This window comes from Phaseolus vulgaris, chromosome 2 (assembly GCF_051622355.1).
Source record: "Phaseolus vulgaris cultivar YP4 chromosome 2, ASM5162235v1, whole genome shotgun sequence".
Taxonomy (NCBI): Eukaryota; Viridiplantae; Streptophyta; class Magnoliopsida; order Fabales; family Fabaceae; genus Phaseolus; species Phaseolus vulgaris.
The window spans coordinates 922,916-943,386 of NC_143499.1; the positions used below are offsets into that span (position 1 = coordinate 922,916).

Consider the following 20,471-nt stretch of genomic DNA (forward strand, 5'->3'; position numbering starts at 1 on the left):
TCAAATGTCTGCAAATGGCTAATGCTTTTGATATATTTTCAGAACCTAATTGGAAGTGGCCTGAATTGGATGGAGTTGAATTCCGCAGTAAAAATGGAACACTTCCCCTTCGGCCTCTTCACAAAATTGGAATGTTTCAAGTCATAATTTTTCTCAATGAGAAATTTTTGTTCTTTTTGTTCTTTTTAGGGAGATGAAACCTAAAGAACGGTTGAAATTTTCGTCTTCCTCCTTCCTTCGAGCAGGTTGCTAAACTTTGTTGTGATCCTTTTGGTCTTTACGCTACTCTTTCGGCTCTCAGTCTCGGGTGAATACCAAATGGGTGAGATACTTGCAGAAGGCACTCCGACGCTCAAGTCAATAAAGAGGGTGTTCGACACTCAGGTGTGTACACTGATAATGACGTACCTTATTCCTTAGAATGTGTGCTAGTGGAATTGATCGCACTTATGGTTACATTACCTAATTCTTAATGGTAATTTAGTTTCACTGACCTTGGTTTGAACGATAATGGTTAAATGTGTCAGTCGACCAGGCCGTCCGTCTCGGTCAAGGAGACTAAGTCTCAGTCATCTCGGTCTCGTTCCATACCAGTACAATTTTCATTTTATTAAAAAAAAAAAACTAAATTTTGGAAGAGCTCACAGAATTGAAGATATATGACATCTATGTGGTAATATTAAGATATTCACCACAATGTTTAAAACGAATCCAAAATCTGTCAAGTAGCCGTAGTGATATCTCATTCCGTGAACACATGGTGCAAAACTTGGCAATAAAAGCTAATATGGAAAATATTTTTTAATCAAAGTTGTTTGATAAATATGAATGTGGAAGACAGATTTCTTCATTCAACATCGAAATTCTTTGCTTGCAAATTAGGTCTAAAGAATTTTTACACATGGTACCATGTGATTCCAAGGGAGGCCATCTCTTGAAAAATAAATCATGGAAGAAGCCCTATTTAATTATACAAATTGCATGTTCTTTCAGGATGTGTACGGACACATTTACAAACTGCTAATAAACACATACTTTATTACTTTTCAATTATTCACAACTCTCTCTCACCTAACATCTATCATTGCCAACAAAAAAATATATTGAATAAGAAAACACATGAGAAATTTCAATTCATATACAAACATGTACAAAATTAAAAGGTAGATAAAGTTATAGAAATGCATTCTTACACAACAACTCGTATACAACCAACCTACAAAACCCCTCTCTCCAAAACAAAAGTCAGTTTGTACCCACATAACATAATTGGGTAATTTACATATTTAGGATCATTATAGGTTTGTACTCCTAATTTTCACTATCTGTCACACACAACATATTCCTATTGTAGCAACAAATTGGTGAAGATGTGTTGAACTTATTTTAGCTAACTAAACATATCTTTATCATATCTTAAATTGTATTGTTGAATATCGAATGAACTTCTCGACATACCAATCATTTGGCTTAAACTGCACAACAAAGAATGATTCGGCCTTCGGACACAATAAGATGAAATCTTTATAATAAAGATTAATTACAATACAAGTAACTAATCACTTCTAAACAAGATTAAAGGAGTATTAGGACTTCGTAGGCCTAGGATAATCCTCAGGTTCATAGGAAAACTATAAATAAGTGAAGATCCAAAGGTAAAAGGTAATGATTCATTGACTATAATACTTGTGATCTAGACATATTCACTATTGACTTGAGTGTCAGAGTGTATTTGCAGGTACCCATCACCGAGAGACATAAATGATCTTATGCTAAGAAATTAATCTTAGGTATTGAATCCTCCAAATGAGTAACTAGGAGTGAGAGAGAGTTGGAACTGAGATTGAAATAGCTTGTATTTTAGCATTAATGTGTGAAGATGACACTCATGTGACATTTTCTAAAGAAAAAGTCAGGAGTTGGGAACTTCTTGGCCAATAAAAAACATTTAGGTTGAGTTACAATGGCTATACCTGGTGGGAAGGTCATGTTAGTATTATGGTATGAGAAGAATCTTTTAACTCTAATCATCAATCAATGTTCTTTGCTCTCTTAGTATGTTTACCTCAGCTTCTAAAATGAAATCAATGAACATGGTTTCAGATCCCTAATGTTTTTTTTATCAGCAAATAGCAATGAAATTAAATAAGACCACTTCAGGGGTGGTCCAACCCTTATACAACAAAACAGATTTTCTCAAAGAGCCTTTCCATCTACATATCAACCAAAAGACCTCCTACTCTCTATCCTATCTCAATCAATAATAAAGATCCCTAATGTATATTGTTTAATTCTTTTGTCAGTAATGAAAGGTGGAAGATTTTTTTATATTTACTACACATTTATCTTCTTCACAATTCAAAAATAAGAGGGAAGAATCAAATGTCCAAAAATCCTATACAGTAAGACTAAGTTTGAGAGCAATTCATTGCAGAAAAAAAAAGAAGAAGATGGAAAACAACTTCTATTTTATAATAGATTGACTCTAAGATGCAGAAAAACCCACCTTGAATGTTCCCCACAAACATGGAATGTTTTGAAATGTTATTTATCTTTGTTTGATCTTTGATGTTGGATTATGAAATCTTATAGATAACGTTTTGTAATTTGAAGGCATTTAAACTTATATTTGTACAATCTTGAACTTTGATTATAAATGGGTTGAGTACCCCCAAATACTTTTTTATTTCAATTTATTCTTTTTGTTGATAAAAAATATAGAAAAATAAGCGTTTCATAACAAGAATTCATTTATCTTTTAGAAAAACATTTTAACTAGTAGATATCTATTTTTAATAAAACTAAAAGTTAATAATATATTCATTCTTTAAAATGAAATACAATATACTATTACATTACATGTAATATGTAAAAACACTAACAAAAATTATTAAATAGAAATCAATTTTAGAAACAAAAATAATTAGTTACTATATTGATTAAATTATATATTATTTTAGAAACTAAAAAATTAATTGGTATCTAAAGTAGTTTGTATTATTAAAATCTATAAACTAGTTTCTAAATTGATATTAAGATTTAACAGATACCAATTTAAAAACTAATTTATAAATTTTATTAATAATAAAAATTATTTTATATATAAATACTTTTTTTAATCTTTTAAATAGTATCTATTTTAGTCAATCTGATAACTAATTATTGTTTATCTTTAAATTATTTTTTTTTAAAATTCTTGTAGTGGAATGAAAGAAGATAATTTTTAGTATATCAACATTTTTAAGCTATACCATATTTTAAGTAGTATAACAAAGCAAATACAGAAAAGATAAGAGATACATGTTGAGTTGAAGGCTTCCTTGAGACCAAAGGGGTAAATGATAACGGTGTTGGTGAGTCAAAACCCATTAACAAGGATTTGAGTAAGCTTCTTTAGTTGTATATAAGAATTAGAGTAACCAAGTACTTCGTATATAATATAATATAATTTCTTAGCCTATTAAAAAAATACTAATAAGTTGATATCACTGAAAAAATTACTCACACTAATATATTATTATTTTAATCATATTTTTATATTTTAATAAATTATTAATATATTGTTAGAATAGATTGTAAAGTATATCCTTTATGAGTACCCAACTAAATTTTTTTAAAAAAGATGTTGAGTAATGAAATGCAATTATGGGAGAATTAAAACTTGTTGAAGAAAGAGTGGTAGGGCTTCTTCACTCTGGAGCGCAATGAACAATCTCAAACAAGGTATATTATATAATATATTAAGTGGAAATAATTCACACATCACTTTGCAATATTATAATATTAATTTATTGTTTGCTAAGAAAAAAACTTTGCAATATTTTAGTTTTCAGCGCCGGAAACCTAGCTACCTTATCCAATCAACACTTATGATTTGCTGTTCATGGATAAATATATATAATTAATTAACCCCTTCAAGCTACTCAATGAATAAGATCAGAGCGATTTCGGCCCAGAAAAAGGGCTTAGAATGCAATCAATCCCTCTATTTATAATATATATCTTCACAACTATAGCATATTCCAAATCATTAAGCAAATATCAATTAACCAAATCTGTAGGACAACCCATAACCTTTCTTATTGGATGCTAACTAACCGATTTGTAAGAGATAAGTTACGATAAAATGGATAATTAATGCGTGATAAATCAATGATGTGTTTATTAATTATGATTATGCATTAGGATTTGGCAACAAAAGAAAGAATAGAAGCAGCTTAAATATTAGAATTAGAAATAGGAGCCTTTTCTCTGATATAAATCTGGGACAGAGGTAGAAAAACACAAAAGATGAAGAAGGAACTGCAGGAACTACGTGTACTTAAGAATGGAAATGGTTGCAGTTAGTCTGGAATGAGTTTTGGTGGTACTGGTATAAGAATAGGTGCCATAGGAATAGTTAGCACTAAATTGTTATGTGTTTAGTCGAGGATGGTAATGTTTAAGACTATTTTTTTTTTAAAGGGTTAGAAGACTTTTTAAGTGTTTCTTTATTTATTCATTTGTAAAAAAATGGTTATTACAATTGTATAATTATTAGATAATAAACTAAAAATATGTGATTAATATAACAGTAATAGTATTACTACAAGAAAATCATCAAATAGAAACCAATTTTTAGATACTAAAATAATTAATTACAATAATAACTAAATTATAGACCATTTTAGAAACTAAAACAAAAATTGGTTTCTAAATTAGTTTCTATTATTGCTAAATAGTTTCTAAATTTGTATCTAATTAGTAACCAAGTTTTTAACTACCAATTATTTAGTTTCTAAATTTGGTCTCTAAAACCTTGATTGCTAATTAGATACCAATTTAGAAACTATTTAACAATAATGGAAACTAATTTAAAAATCAATTTTTATTTTAATTTCTAAAATAGTCTCTAATTTAGTTACTATTGCAACTAATTATTTTAGTCTTTAAAATTTGGTTTCTATTTCATAGTTTTCGTGTAGTGTATTAATACTAAATAATTACTTAGCATCAGAAAAAAAATCTTTTGCAGATATATTAACATGAAACTTGAACATTAGAAAAATAAAATAAAAGAAAAACATGACAGAAGAAAATAAATCAATTATTTAACTGATAATAATTATTCTCTTAAACCCTTAAATAATATATATCATAATTACCATCTCAAACCACTGTATGTATGAAACACATTTTAAGTACGAAACACATTTTAAGTTTGATTTCGTCGCCACAAGATTAATTGTCCAAGTTTTACGTTAAAGTTGGCCGAAATCGCTCCTTTTTCCTCAGTCAAAAAAAGAAATGTCTTATCAGAAGTTTATCAATTACTAGTAGCCAGCAGCAGCAGCTGAAATTTATAAAGGTTAATAAATTTTGCAGGTTCGACTATATAAGAGGAAATAAGGAACCAATTAGGAGGTAAAGCGAGTGAAACTTCGTGTATAAATAAAAATAAATTTATATATTTTTTAATCTCATTCTCCATTACATTAATGTTTAATAATTGAAAGTTCTTGTAAGCTAAAAGTTAATCAAATTAAGTCACATTGGAATTTGATATGCATGCATAATAGTTGTGAATTTGTGTTTCTAGCCACGATAAACATATACATTATAATTTTAAATTTAAGCTTTTATTATTAAGACTGATGGATGCAGAGTAATCAAGCATAGAGAAGTAGTCACAAGTAAAGACTCGCTGAAGCAAAACAGCTAAATTCATGTTTATGTATGATATTGAGAGCATAATTACGTAGCTAGAAATTCTTCTACACTGACAAGAAAAAACCTTTCTCTTATATATTACCCACTGTTCATTTTAATCAATAAATTCTATGCCGAAAATGGCTTTGTTTGAATTTCTTTAAGAAATATATTAAACAAATCTCACAAGACACCGATAATAGCTATTTTATTAGGGTGCATCTTCTTATGATTTTTAATGTAACTTTAACACCATCTACAACCGGAAAATATTTATTAATTCATATATCTAACAAGACCCGTAATTTTCTTAAAATCCTAAACTATACTTATACATACATACAATGTTATCGTAACTCGTTAAACTAAGTAGAAGCCAACTAAGAAGTTGAAATGGGTGGTTAAGAAGTTGGAAGTTATTGCTTCGTGTTTAACAATTAAGTCCCTTGAAACACGAGGCTAGCTAGTGCACATGCCTGCTTCAAATCTGAATCCCTCAAATTAAAAGAAGAAAACAACAACGAAGCAACTCAAGACATTACATATCAGTCATATTTCATATACATGGCTCCACAAAAGAGAAGGATCTCAGGGGAAAACTCAAAACCAGTGAGACTTAAACTAAAAAATTTAACGACTACAACAACAACACACATCCTTCGTAACAGGAAAAAAAACAGCAAATGTAAAACAGCATATAAATTTATGTTAATACATGAAATGGCTGACCTGAATTGAACCAAACACATCTTCATCGATTGGCAACATCTAATGATATATCAAATAATCTGACATTAGATTAAGATGTCACAGACGCCACCAAATGTCGAAAACGACTCCGTTTAGGAGTGATCAAAATGGTGAACGAGAAGCTGAGTTTCCCGTCCAACCATCCACCGGGAACTGAACATTCATTGGCAAACTGAAGAAAGGGAGTCCCGAAGAAGGATCAGGAAAAGGGTTATTGTTAATAATATTATTATTACTATTATTTCCCACACCAGCACCACCAGAAGATATCTGAACCTGTTCCTCTTCTTCTTCTTCTAAGGGTAACCGTTCATAAGCCACGTTGGTGAACGACGCTGCCATCACAATCACCGGTCCCGCCGCGGTCAACTCTCCCACCACACTCCCACCCACCACCTGTCCCTGGCCTCCGGCCAGGTAAACGCTCAGGCTTGTGGCGCCCGGTGGCGCCGGCGGAGGAAGGAACGATCCCGTCAGGGACAGTATCTCGAACCTCCCGTGAAGAGTCACCACCGCCCCCGACGCCGCCGGCTGCCGCAGGCTCACATTTGTCACGGTGCCGCTGCCGCTCAAGATACAGATCCCGCGCTGCCGCCGCCGCGCGTAGCTGGCAACGCTGTCGAACACGTCGCAGCCGCTGCCCACCTCGAGGATGTGCGCGCGGAGCGTGTTGGCGCTCTCCCTGGTGATGATCACAGGCGGCTTGGGCTTGTTTTTCGACCCCTGCGGCCGCCCTCTTGGCCGCCGCCCGCCCACGTCGCCGGGGCTGCCTTGTTGCGCCCCATCTTCAGTCGAGAAAGGGTCTGACTGTTTGGCGTCTTCCTCGGATTCTTGCTGGTGGTGGTGATGGTGGTTGAAGTCTGGTCTTTGGAGACTTTGAACGAAGCGCGAAGCCGTGCCTAAATCCAAACCAGCCATAGACATATTCACATGAAAGGAAGAGAGAGGTATTCAATTTTTATTGAAAGAAAAGGAAAAAAATAAAATATGGTAGTTTATTGTTTTGGGTTGTTGATATAAATAAATAGTAATACTAGGAGGGTGTTCTCTTTTAAAACTGTTGTTTTTCACTTGCTTTTGTTTATGGTTATTTTAAGGGAAGAGGTATAAATAAGATATATGGATGAAAGTGAAGGAGGTTGAGGTAGCTTGTGTTGTGATTAGTTGAATTGATAAATAGGGAAGACAAAGAGAGTGATGAAGGAGGATGGAGTGCAGGGAAAGAAAAGGAAGATGAGAGGAAGAAGAAGAAGAACCAACCCAAGGTAGAGAGAGAAGGACACAGATACCAAAATCGCAGTCATTTGTTTGGACAACAAAAAGTTCAAAAGAATGGACGTAAAATAATACTAATAATTGGGTCAGAATTTCAATCTTTGATACTCTTCCTTATGGTGGCATGGGAAGAATAGGTTGCAAGTGATCGTCACTCCTATTCCCGGAGCGTGGGTGCTACGCGATGGATCCTAAATTCATTATTGGATAAATTAATGTCCTTAACTTAACTACAATTAATTATTCAACTAATGGATTTTGCTAGATAGATAGATACCAATTACCCAAGTATTCAATCCCAAGCTTGCTGTGTGTTGCAGTTTTCTCTGTGACAAAACAATGGTTGGAATGAAAATAACAAAATTTGGCATAGAAAAGAAAAAGAGAAGAATATTAAATGAATAGAATGTGTGGATGGGGTTAGCCTGAGAACAGTTTTGCACGAATTTGGGGAAGGTGTCTTTGGGAGGTTGACATCAACCATGGTTTATGTAATTTAAGTTGACCATATAGATTGATTGGGTTTACTTAACTTGAATTACTAACTCTAAAATTCTAATTACAATTATTAATAATTAAAAAATTAAGAGAGAAGGTGATGGTTGTCGGTTCCATCTAACCTCATACTCTTCTTTAAAAAAATTGTATTCTCACAAATAAAGGTTAGATTAGTTTGAGTTGATTTGTAAATTACTTTTTTTTTTATTTCACTCATATATCATTAGTATTTTCAAAACACTCTTCTCACATCAAGATTGAGTATATAAATAATGAGATTAAATACTTAATTCTAACAAACTTTATAATAGGTTTTAGCATCATTTTATGAGGTAGAATTTAATTCAATTTCACATTTGAATTTGTGTGGTTATACGTATATTTTTTAAAATATATATGAAAGCTAACTTTTTTTTCAATAATAATAAGAGTTTTATGCATACTACTTTTTTTATTTTAGCATAACAAAAGCTTTTTTTTTTAAAATATGAAAAATAATATTTTTCATTTTACCTCTTCCATTGATAGGTAAAAATTAGTAGAATCTAGACATACTCGTACTTTAAAATAAATACTTGTACTTTAAAATAAATACTTGTACGTGTTCTATGATATGAGAGTTTTTTAATCTTATGTATTACTTATGTATATTTATCCACTACTCACATTTTAGTTATGTATAAAGTCAATAATTAATAATAATAATAATAATAAAATATTTTTATATAGTTAGAATATATATGAAGTATTTTGTTTTATGTTATTTATTTTTTATTGATAAAAAAATAATTTATCCTTTCTTCTCTTTATTGAAAATTCCTCCTGAGACATCTTTTCTAGAGGGTTAGAACACCTGAAAGCTATGTTGTTTAATATATTTATTTATTTTTGTCATTTTTTTAATAAAAAATACACACACAAATATATGTATAGTATTTAGTATACTTAACTTTATACATTAATTTGATAGTTTATACATTTGAGAGTTAATACTACAACTAAAATTTTATATTATTCTTTTATAACATTCAACATGTGATTTCTTCTATCTTGTTGGAGATCCCACATCGATTAGAAATAAAAATATTTCATTGTATATAAGTGAGTGCAAACCTCATCTTATGAATTAGTTTTATGAGGTTGAGTTAGGTTTAAAGTTTACTTTGTAATATTATTCATTGTATATAAGTGGATGCAAACCTACTAATAATATTTATTTATATTTTAATAAATATTTTTTTTGAAATTAAAATCCTCTCATATTACAATAAAATATCTTCGTGGCTTAACTTTGGCTTAGTTAACAGTAGTTTGGAATTAGAAGGAAAATAATTGTCAAATTATTCTACCACGATAAAGGCTTATTAGAACATTTTCGGAACTAGGTTCTTAAAAACAATGGAGTTTTTTTATTTTATTTTAAATAAAACTCATTTTTTCATATAACTTTTAAATAACTTATGTCAAAATTTTACAAATTTAGTTTTAGGTAGTTCTTATAAGTATTCACACTTTTATAATGTTTTATTTACACTTCACCTTTTGATAATTTTAAAATATTGTAATAATTATAATTAAATATTAATTCAGTAAAATATAATAGATTAGATCTCTACTAAATGAGTTAAACATGACATCTTATAAAATTTCTAAAATGTTAAAAACTCTTATTGTTATGTAAATAAATTTACAACAGTTTCTTATAAGACACAATTACCTTTTGTTAAGTAATAATTAAACATTCTGCACTAAAAGTGTTCTTATAATTAAACTCAAGATTGACACAACTACATTAATAATCAAAACCTATTCAAATCTAGTCAATCTGGATAAACTCAATGATACCATCAATTTGTTTTTAGTTTAAAGCATATAAGATTGGATCATAATAAGTAATTTTAAATATTATAATAGGATAAATTTAGTATAATGAATACCACACCAAAGAGCAAAGAGTATAATGAATATTTATGAAAGAAGGAAGTTAGGTTTTTTTTTCAACAATAGAGAAGGAGGTTAGATTAGGCTTGAAACAGTCTATGATGGAAAAAACGATGTCTTCTCTCAATAAAAAATAATAATTTTTTATATAAAGGGTTGTTCCAATCCTTTTATTCTAAACACCTTATGGTAAAAACAAATTTCTCAAACCGCATAAAGATTAACGTTTTGTTGTAAAAAAAAACAAGTAATTGAACTTTATTTTTTAACCAAATCCACATCGATAAAAAGTTTCACTTACATAGAAAGTAGAAAAAAGGGTTTCCGAGGAATCAATTTTCCACCTTCCCCTCTGATTGTTGCCAAAAGTGAATCTGACTTTCACATAATTGCCGTTTCCATACCTGAAACGACAATTTACCAACGAAGAAATTAGGTATCAACCAATCAATATACATCCATTGGTATTGTTCAAAGTGTTCTTCCACATTTTTCCTTATGTTTTACGTGATTCCTCACAAAAGACAGGGGACAAAAATTTACCATTCTCGTAATGATCCTTCTAAAAAAATCATTTTTACTTTAATTATTGGAGCACCGAAGATTTTGTATACATGATATTTAAGTTAGAAAAGTAGAATCTATTTGTAGGAAATGTTGAACAATATGTTTTATGCTAAAATTTGGTAAAAAACAACTACAACTATACGAATTTATAATATGTATTATCATAAGAAAAACTTCGTAAATGAACACTAGATTAATTAAATTGGTTGTTCAAAGAATACCCTTATTAAATACAGTCACCTGAAAATCTCTCTTTATATATTGTGACAATAAATTAGATTTAAATTTACTTTTTAATATAATGATACTTTTATCTTGATAATGTAACTAATCATTATAGCGAAGGGAACATCCAAAAGCATGCGTGCAATTTTGGTACTTCTGAGATAGCTTCGTGCTTCCTAATTGTCGCTACAAATACACGATAAAGGGATAGAAAGAAAAGTTAAAGGCTTAGATATTTGATTTAGTAAATTTAAATTTCAAAATAAAGAAGGGTTATTCTTGAATGGATGAAGTAATTGATATAAAGTAATTTTAAGTTTTAATTAATGATTTCGAATTTAGATTTTAAATATGTATTTTGTATTAAGTATTTTGTCATAGTCATGTTCATTTCGAAGAGGAATAACAATTGTAATCTATTTTATTATATTCTTTGTCCATAAATAAAAAAAGTAATTATAATTTATAAATGATGAATAAAAAGAGGAAGAAAAAGAAATGGCCTCAGTTTTTTACTAATTTTGGCATGTTTGACAAGCAATCAAAATCTGCCTACGTAAGCTGATTTAGCAGTTTGATAAGGTTTGTTGGTGGACTTCTCTTGATGTTGGCTCGGTCTATTCTTTTTTATATTTGTAAACTTTTTTTTATCGGCAACTTTGTAATTTTTTTAGTTAAATATTCAACTATTCATTTTATTTCTTTTGATATATATATATATATATATTGTCACGTATATTATTATTTTTAACTTACTGAGTTAGAAATTAAATTTCATCCGTAGTTGTTGAGTTGATTTTAAGAAAAACTTATTAACTATTTCAACTATAAGCTTGGAAATATGAGGATTACCATATTCATATTGTGAGAACAATTTGTTTAATAAAAAATATTATATTCGATTTTACTATATGCAAAATTTTATTAATTTAAAAACAAGCAAAATATCTCAAAAGAAATTAAAACTATCGAAAATCTGTGCTGGAAACAAAATAATAAGTTTGGGGAAATATGATCTAGAGGGAAAAAAATTGATCGCGATAGGAATTTTTTTTATTTGTGAACATGTTTTGGTATTGATAATATTTGGGATAATTTAATTTTACTATATTATTATCATTTGTTTAAATATTTACTTCATTAGAAATTCTAAATAAAATATATATACGAAGCATGTTATTGGAGAACATGAGGTGAAACATCATTTTTTTTATTGGAGATCATCACGAACAAAAAATCTAAGAAAATGTGTCTGTTTTGTCGTTATTCATCTTTGGTCATTTTTCTGTCAATATCTAAACAAAGCATTAGTGATTATGTGCACCAGGGAAAATTCTTTGTGTTTGTTTGTGTGTGGGAACTGTGACAATAATCAGTAATCAGACCCTTGAATCGGTTAAAAATCATTTATCAGATTTGTTCCTCATACATACACACACCTAATCTTTCTCTCTCACCGCCGAGAATCATAATTAGTTCGAATACTACTATCTTAGGTGTCATGTATAGTTCAAACTATCTGACCCTATTATTCAAAAGAAAAGTTATGATTCTTGTATAATCTAAAAAAATAAATATCCAATAAAAGTGATAGTTATCACTCAAGCACGTAGCAACACACTTTCTAATTCACGTACATTGATGCTATCCACGAAGGTTTGGAGATTTCATATCGATTAGAGATTAAAATCTTTCATTGTATATAAGTCAGTGCAAACTTTAATCCTAAGATTCGATTTTATGGAGTTGAGTTAGGCTTAAAGTCCACTCCGTAATATGATATCATAGCCATTTTGAACCTATCCTAACAACTATTTGTGTTGGGATTATAGAAAAAAATAATAAATTTGAAATATTATAAGGATGTTCTAAACAAAAGTCCTTCAGAACAAAAAAATGCATAAAAGGATTACCGACACAAAGATTGCTCCAAAACAACATGGCTAAAACTGTTGCGTACAAAGAACCACATAGTATTATGCAGAAACCATGTGGATAGGAACGATGATTAGGACCCCCCTTCTGGCTCTACTTCTGCAGATGCAAAGAAACTTAGGGACACCACAACCAAAGTCCAGAGTTTCCAGACATGAGTTCAGGATTCTGCAACATTCTCCCGAATTTCCAACCCCCGTACGTTGTCCCCTTCCAGCTGCTGACCCTGCTATGATCCTTGACATCACCATTAAAGAACGTTTCCTACTTCAACAATTTCTGCATTTGCAACCAACTACTTTCCGCCCCTTAACCAGCTCAAGTGAAAACACATCATGAATTTACAACAACCAGAAAATATAAGGCAATCAAGCAACTACGTAATATCATAAGCATCAATCTGAAAAGGTGTGATTAAAACAAGATAAGATATATTTCATGCATCTCCATGTTTTCAAGTGGCCACATATAGAATATCATCTGCATCTATTCTTGGATCCTTAAAAGTTATATTATTTGTATGATTTCATATTCTCCTTACTATATCAATTAGCAATCCTATCCACACTCTATTCTGTTTCTGGTTTAGTAAAAGACACGGTAAACTGCAGAAAGTGACTGATTGGTGAATAATGGTGAGAAATTTGAACTCCAATTCATCTATCCATACGTACTATTGCTATCCATATATACTATTGCGCTATGAACCGAGTAAGATATTACGTATAAAAGATATTTATATTTAAAAATATTAATGTTGTATAGGTGTAAATAATTTTATTTTGGATAATTAGACTTAAATAAAAGCCGACATTTATTATTAAATTTCGTCAAGCTAGATACAAAGAGGTAAGGTTCAAAGAATATAAAAGAAAGAAAGACAAATTATACACTAGTTAAAAGTTCAGATTTTCTTGACTACAATAAATGTTATAGGTTTGAGATCGCAAATACTCTTGTTTAAAGCAAGTATCAAACAAAAAAATGCAACACTACATGGAAAAAAAGAGATTTATGGATTCCTTAATTCTTTATATTTCAAACATAAAGTATATCTCGATATGTATTTAAGATATATTTAAGTTAATCCCTCTCCTCACATAAAAAGACTTTTGCTTGTTAGTGTCGATCGTTAAAAAAATGTTTTTCTTTTCTTTTATAAGTTTTTACTAGGAGAATGATAGTTTGACAATTCTTGAAGTTGTATACGAACTTTGATGATGAGTTTAAAAATAAATATATATAATAAAAGATAAATTTATAATTAAATAATATAAAAAAGTATTAAAATAATAGTATTGAGAGTTATAATGTTATTATATAAAAATTTGGAGTTTTCAATATATCATTACCCTTCTCAATAACATCTTTAGTATCACCTTTTCTTATTAAAATATGATGAAGTTGCTTAATTTATTTTTGTAGGTCTCTAATTTTTTTTAATAAACTTTATCTAAATGGTGTAATGACTTAAAATTTAAAATACACTCATTCTCAGAAGGATTATAAGCAAACAGTTGGATATTTTTAGGAAATTTTCATTATTGAAACTAATCAAACATTTTACTTTAGAAAATAAACTTATCAATCCAATCATCAATAAATATATAATTGTAAATTATATTGATCTGACCTGACTTGAGCAAGTAAGGTGGCATGGGACGGTGAGTGAGACCTGGACTACTATTTTGGTGGCTAATACTTGCTCTTTTTTAACACTTTTTTGAGCAGAAGAGACTTTTCTCCTTCCACCAAACCAAACTATACCTTTTGCAACATGAGAGATAGTTATGTGTATAATAACTATGTATAATCCCTGTGATGCATGAATGGTGCTTGCATAATGCAAGTGAGGTTTGGGCTTGTTTAAGAAGATAAAGATAGAGATGAATAACGTAGAAAGAGGGTGAATTTGAGGAATAGAAATTAGGAAAGGAAAGTTCCCTGAAATTTAGGCTTTCCTAAATTTTGATGCAGTCACGCTCAATTGTGACCTTCCAACAATGAAGACAAAAAAGAGGACGAGGAAGAGGATTGTTTCCTTATCATAAACTGTAGAAGAAATTGATGAAAAAGAAGAAGGAAATTAAACAACCACCACCACCAGCCTTGAGATTATGATTGGACCCTTCTAATTCTAATCCATCCTTGGAAGGTCCACAACTACCAAATCCCCTCTCCCACCTCTTACTATTTTCCTATTTTCTCATATCACCCATTGTCAAACTTCATGTCAATCCCACATACATGTACATGAATTGTTCACTTTACCAAGAGCAGCAAATTTAGATGAAACCACTTTTTGAGAATAAAGATGTTTGAAATTTGTGATATATGTATAAAAGGGTTGGAGATGTAGTATAGATAAAAATATTTTATTGTGTAAATTTTATGTTATAAGTTAATTTTATAAGTTTGAGTTAGATTTAAAATTTATTTTTTAATTTGGTATTAAAACTATTTAAAGTTTATTATAGTAAAAATTTATTGAGTTTATCAGGTCACTCGTTATTAAGTTACTATTTTACTTAGAGTTGACATGTCTAGTGAAAAAAATATGTTAAAAATCTCACATCATCTAAAGATAAATATATCACCTTATAAATTTATATATAAGATTAAGTTCAATTTAAAGTTCTGATTTACCCTAGCGATGCTATCTCTGGGACTTGAGATCAGAACATTGGCGTCTACCGTGGGGCCGAAGAGACTCCTTAGCCCCTTAGTTAGGGGGAATTCACTTCCCTTAGACCTCTACTAGGGGGTTGTTCCCGTATGCTAATATAGTCTTACATCGTTCAGGAGTCGAAGTCAATGACAATTTATATACTCCCTCATCCCTCAACTCACCGAAACGCCGTTTAAAGACAAAACCGTGACAGAGCACCAACCTCCAAAACAAACAATATCTCGAATGCGATGATTTACGATAGTGATACTATCTTTCGAACTCGAGATCGAAACAAGTTATTTTATTAATAAAAATGAGGGACTCATACGAAACCATAGTCTATCCGAATAACAACATGAACATTGTGAATACAAGCTTTAGGATGCCTTGACAAACAGTGTTTTACAAATAAAATAATAAATGTTGTAAAATTGTCTAACTAAGAAGCATTAAACCAGTAGAGCCACAACCCAAAGATATTGAAAGGGTAAGATTGAAGGAAGAAAATGGATGATAGAACACAATCATGCTTTAGGTTTGAACTTATTTTTTGAACCATTGTAATTAACCGGTACGGTGTCATTTTAGTTTTTTGGGGGTAATAGGAAGAAACAAGAAATGAAAAGTCAAGCAGTAATATTTATGTAATATTATTCATTTTCGTACGTTAGCTTTACTCAAGTGGTGAAAGAAAAACAAAAGGTCACCAAATATATGATCCTTTCAAATATTTAAAAGTGTTATCTATAGTTTTATGCTTACGTGTATGACGTGTTCGTTTAATACTATTTCTTTTCATTTAATTAATGAAGATTATGACAGTGGCTGCAACTCAACTTACACTGAGTGGATCGATTCATTAAACTAATCCTTTTCGGGTTTTTCAAAGCAAATGTTATCTCTAATGCAAATTCACATCACAAAATGGTTTGTCGTTTTATAATAATAATAATGTAAATTAAACATGTTATTGTAATTTATAATGTCAAAGGTTAACATCAGCATTCGGAAGCCAAATAGGTATTAACTTAACCTTATAACACATTTAAATCCGAGGGGTTACCTGTGCTTTAATTATTTTATCTATATTTAAGAATTAACACAATGCTATTATCTTAAATTGGGTCACCTTAATTAATTAAAATGCTAGATGTTGGAGTACTCTTAAAATATTTCTATTAATTTTATTCTTTCTTTATCAATAAAATAAATTATTGTAAAATTAAGAACAGATGTATCCAACATGTAGTTAATATGTTAATTATAACTCAATGACTTTAGTAAATCTTTTAAGAGTAAACTTTCTATATAAAAAGACATTTTATAATAAACAGTAGTTACGATTTTCTTTATGTGTTTCATCATTGTTGTTGGGATGACAGAAATGACATGCCTACCTAGGATATTTCCTCTTTAGGATAAAACATTATAAAAATGCCTAACATAAGTATCCAATGTTGTATTATAATAATAGATAAAAAAAGAGAGAAAAGAATAAGCTGTCAGTTGACTAATTGAATATTTCTATGCCAAAACTAACATATAAAATCATCTTTCCTTTCTGTAATAAAAAACATATTTATCGGTAATTAGTAATTTAGTTCTATTTTTTTTACTTAATTAAATTTTTTAAGTCTATCATAAATTTAGCTATTTTTAATTGAATATTTAGTAAAATTTTATGGTAAGTGAAATATTTAAAAAAAAATTATATTCATCAATTGAGTTTTTATTGTTTAATTTTTTTAATGGGATAACTTTGTTGTTATGTTGTTTATTTGTATCTGCATATTAAATATTAAATATTAAATATGTGAAATTTTATAGTTAATATTTAACAATATTACGATAAATGTAATGAAAAATACTTTTATTAATTTCGTTGAAAATATATCAATAGTAGTGACAACGCGGAGCTCTATGACAATAAAATAATAAAAATTATTTGTCATTCTATATTAATTAACTGTAATATCATCTCATTAATTTTAAAATCGTAAAAATGATAGGATAAAAATAAATCACGTTTGAAAAAAATTAAACGATATAAACATAATTGAAAAATATAAAAACTTTTAGAATTTAATAGACCAACAAAAATTAATAAAAATTAATTAAATATATTTAAATTTATGAGAAAATTCAAATTTAAATAAGTTTTTTTATTATATAATAAAAAATTAAATACATTGTTTTAAAATAATTTTCACCTTATCATATTAGAATTTTTAAATTTTAATTAAGAACGTATTTTCTTTTTAAAGCACTAAGGTAAGTATGTCATTGATATATAGCTTGACATACACACAAAAAAAACATAATTTTTTTAAAAATACCCTAGTTTAGATCATTAGTTTCGTTTGATGTACATAATTAGGTATAATAACCTTCAGTATCATGTTATAGTAGAGTATTTATAATAGGGTAACATTATTATATTTCTTATCTTGCCCTATTACTCTAATATATTTATTATCTTAAAAGAAATATGAGCTAGGTTTATCAGATAAATTCTCTCTCATCTCCTTTCTCTATATGTATTATTTACACATAAATTTATATTATAATAATGATTAAATATAGAAACTATTTTTTATTATTTAAATATATTTAAAGAAAATATTGTGTTACAATATTAATTTTAGAAAAATATTATAATTTTAAGAAAAAGTAACTATATACAAATTAAATTTTTGTATAATTTTATTAGTATTAATTGATATGATAACATATCATAAATTTTTATTTAACACATTATCTATGTATATATATTTATAACCATGGTAACACATAAATTTAAATTATATTATTTATAAAAATATTATCATTTTTGCAGTTCTATTAATTAGATTTGTTCTTTAACATAATCTATATAGAATTAAGTTACACAGTTATTCTGAGATTATGAAAAGTGGTAGCCTTTTGAAGATGTGAAAGAGTTTCATAACTTCAAAGTTGAAATGCAAAATAAGATTAACTGTAAAATCAAAGGGCAATCATCCATATGTGCAACTGTAAAAACAAATCCAATTGCAGAACCTATTAATTAAACTGTGAAACACGACACAGTCTAGAAAAGTCTGTTTCATTGTAACACGTTAATGGCCAACTTGTTAAGAACATAAATTAATAATCTATTGTTCCTTGTTCTTTCCGAGAAAGGGCCACACTTTATTTATTAAAAAGTGCTAAGCACCATAAAAACAAGAGATTAAAGAAAAACAATGGATGCAAACAGTGGACCTCTTGGTGATAATGACACCACATTGTCGTTTAACTATCATAATTAGTATTGGTAGACCTTCTCAATTTGTGTGTTTTTTTTACATCGTTCTTCTGTTGGCACATGCAACAATATTGTTGTATTTATTTGGAAAATAGTTAATTAATTAGGTTTAAGAAACTGAACTCATTATGTACTTCATTTTACAATATACATGTATACTAAACTCAGCATTTCTTGTATAAAAAGTAAGAATGTAGTTTAAACATTTTTATTATCGATTTGGACTGTTTCTTCATGTACTTTAAAAATACCTTCTGTAATATTTTGGATTACGTAATTCATAAATTTTTTTCCAAATTCATAATTAGTTTCCGGATTGTATAATATTGAAGTCCTCTCTCATATGCATGACTATTTTTAGATTATATAATTCAGAAATTTTTTTTGACTTCTGAATTATGTAATCCGAAAGTCTTCTTTTAAATACGTATCCGGATTACATAATCCGAAAGTTACTTTATGATAATGACATAAAAAAAATAAAAAGTCATTTTTCATGTAATAGCAGAAAAACCTACGAAGAAACAGTCTCAATTTGTCAGAAACTGGACTTCTATAAGATTTAAAGAACGGCCCACAGAGTAAAGAGACATAAAGGCTAAAAAGCCCAAAGATGAAGAAAAGCAGAGCAAACATTACACAACCAAATAACAGATGTTTCTTCTTCTATCTCCATAACTTTTTTTCTTCTTACATTAAGATAGATCAAGTAAAAGATCATTTTATCCTTCAAATGTATATTTTAAAATTTAAATATAATTTTTGTTTATTTATATATTTTTATAATTTTAAAAAATATCTTTTAAATTATATAATTTGATTTTTTTTCTTTAAAAAAGTACATTCCAAAATTATAGAATATGAAAATTTGTTTAAATTTAAAAATACTTTTCAGATTCTATGAAAATAATTTTTAAATTTTATAATCTAGAATATATTTTTTAAAATATAAATAAAAAAAATTAATATAATAAAAATATTTGTAATATTTTAAAAAATATGGATTTATTAAAAAAAAATATGGAGGTGGAGAAAGAAACAGCCCCAAAGAATATTTTGATGGTATATTTTGACTAAACGCACATTTTTGTTGCATATTTTGAAAAAACTTTTGTCCAAATGCATAATCAAACATATCTTTAATATATATTTTAATAAGATTTTATCAATATTGTTTTTTGAAAGACAAAAAAAACAAGTTTACACTAACTAGATATGACAAAGTAAAATAAAGTAGATACAAGAATCACATGTTTTAATATTCCAATCCCACCAAAATAAAAATAGTATTACATTGTATCCTCTAAGGACAATGAGTTCAAGCATGTTCAAAGGTAAAGTTTAGTATGTATGTTAGGTTTAGTGTGCCCAGAAGAAGACATTATATTTAACCTTCAATTAGCGTAACTTAATATAAAAACATATATTTTTTTTCTATATAATACTAACTAAAATACACGTGTTGCCTAGAAGGAGACATATGTTTTTATATTATTTCTCTTTCACAGTTTTTTTATATATCACTCTTTTGTTTAAAAAAGAGTAACCGTCCATAAATCCACATTTCACCCCTCTCTCTCCACTCTTCCCTAATAAAAGGCACAAATCTCTCCACTTTCCTGCCAGTTAAGTGAG

General features: G+C 28.7%; 1 protein-coding gene and 1 long non-coding RNA gene across 2 annotated transcripts; both read right to left on the minus strand.

Moving 5' to 3' along the window:
* Nucleotides 1–6,211: 6,211 nt before the first annotated feature.
* LOC137809997 (AT-hook motif nuclear-localized protein 23) lies at nt 6,212–7,769 on the minus strand. The gene has a single exon (XM_068611096.2). It carries the CDS (start codon nt 7,360–7,362, stop codon nt 6,541–6,543), a length of 822 nt encoding a protein of 273 aa, XP_068467197.2. The 5' UTR covers nt 7,363–7,769; the 3' UTR covers nt 6,212–6,540.
* Nucleotides 7,770–12,777: 5,008 nt separating this feature from the next.
* Nucleotides 12,778–14,717, minus strand: LOC137809998 (uncharacterized). Its single transcript, XR_011080830.2, has 2 exons — nt 14,513–14,717; nt 12,778–13,187 (listed from the first exon to the last, which is right to left on the minus strand). It is a non-coding gene; the product is annotated as an uncharacterized LOC137809998 (long non-coding RNA).
* Nucleotides 14,718–20,471: the final 5,754 nt, after the last annotated feature.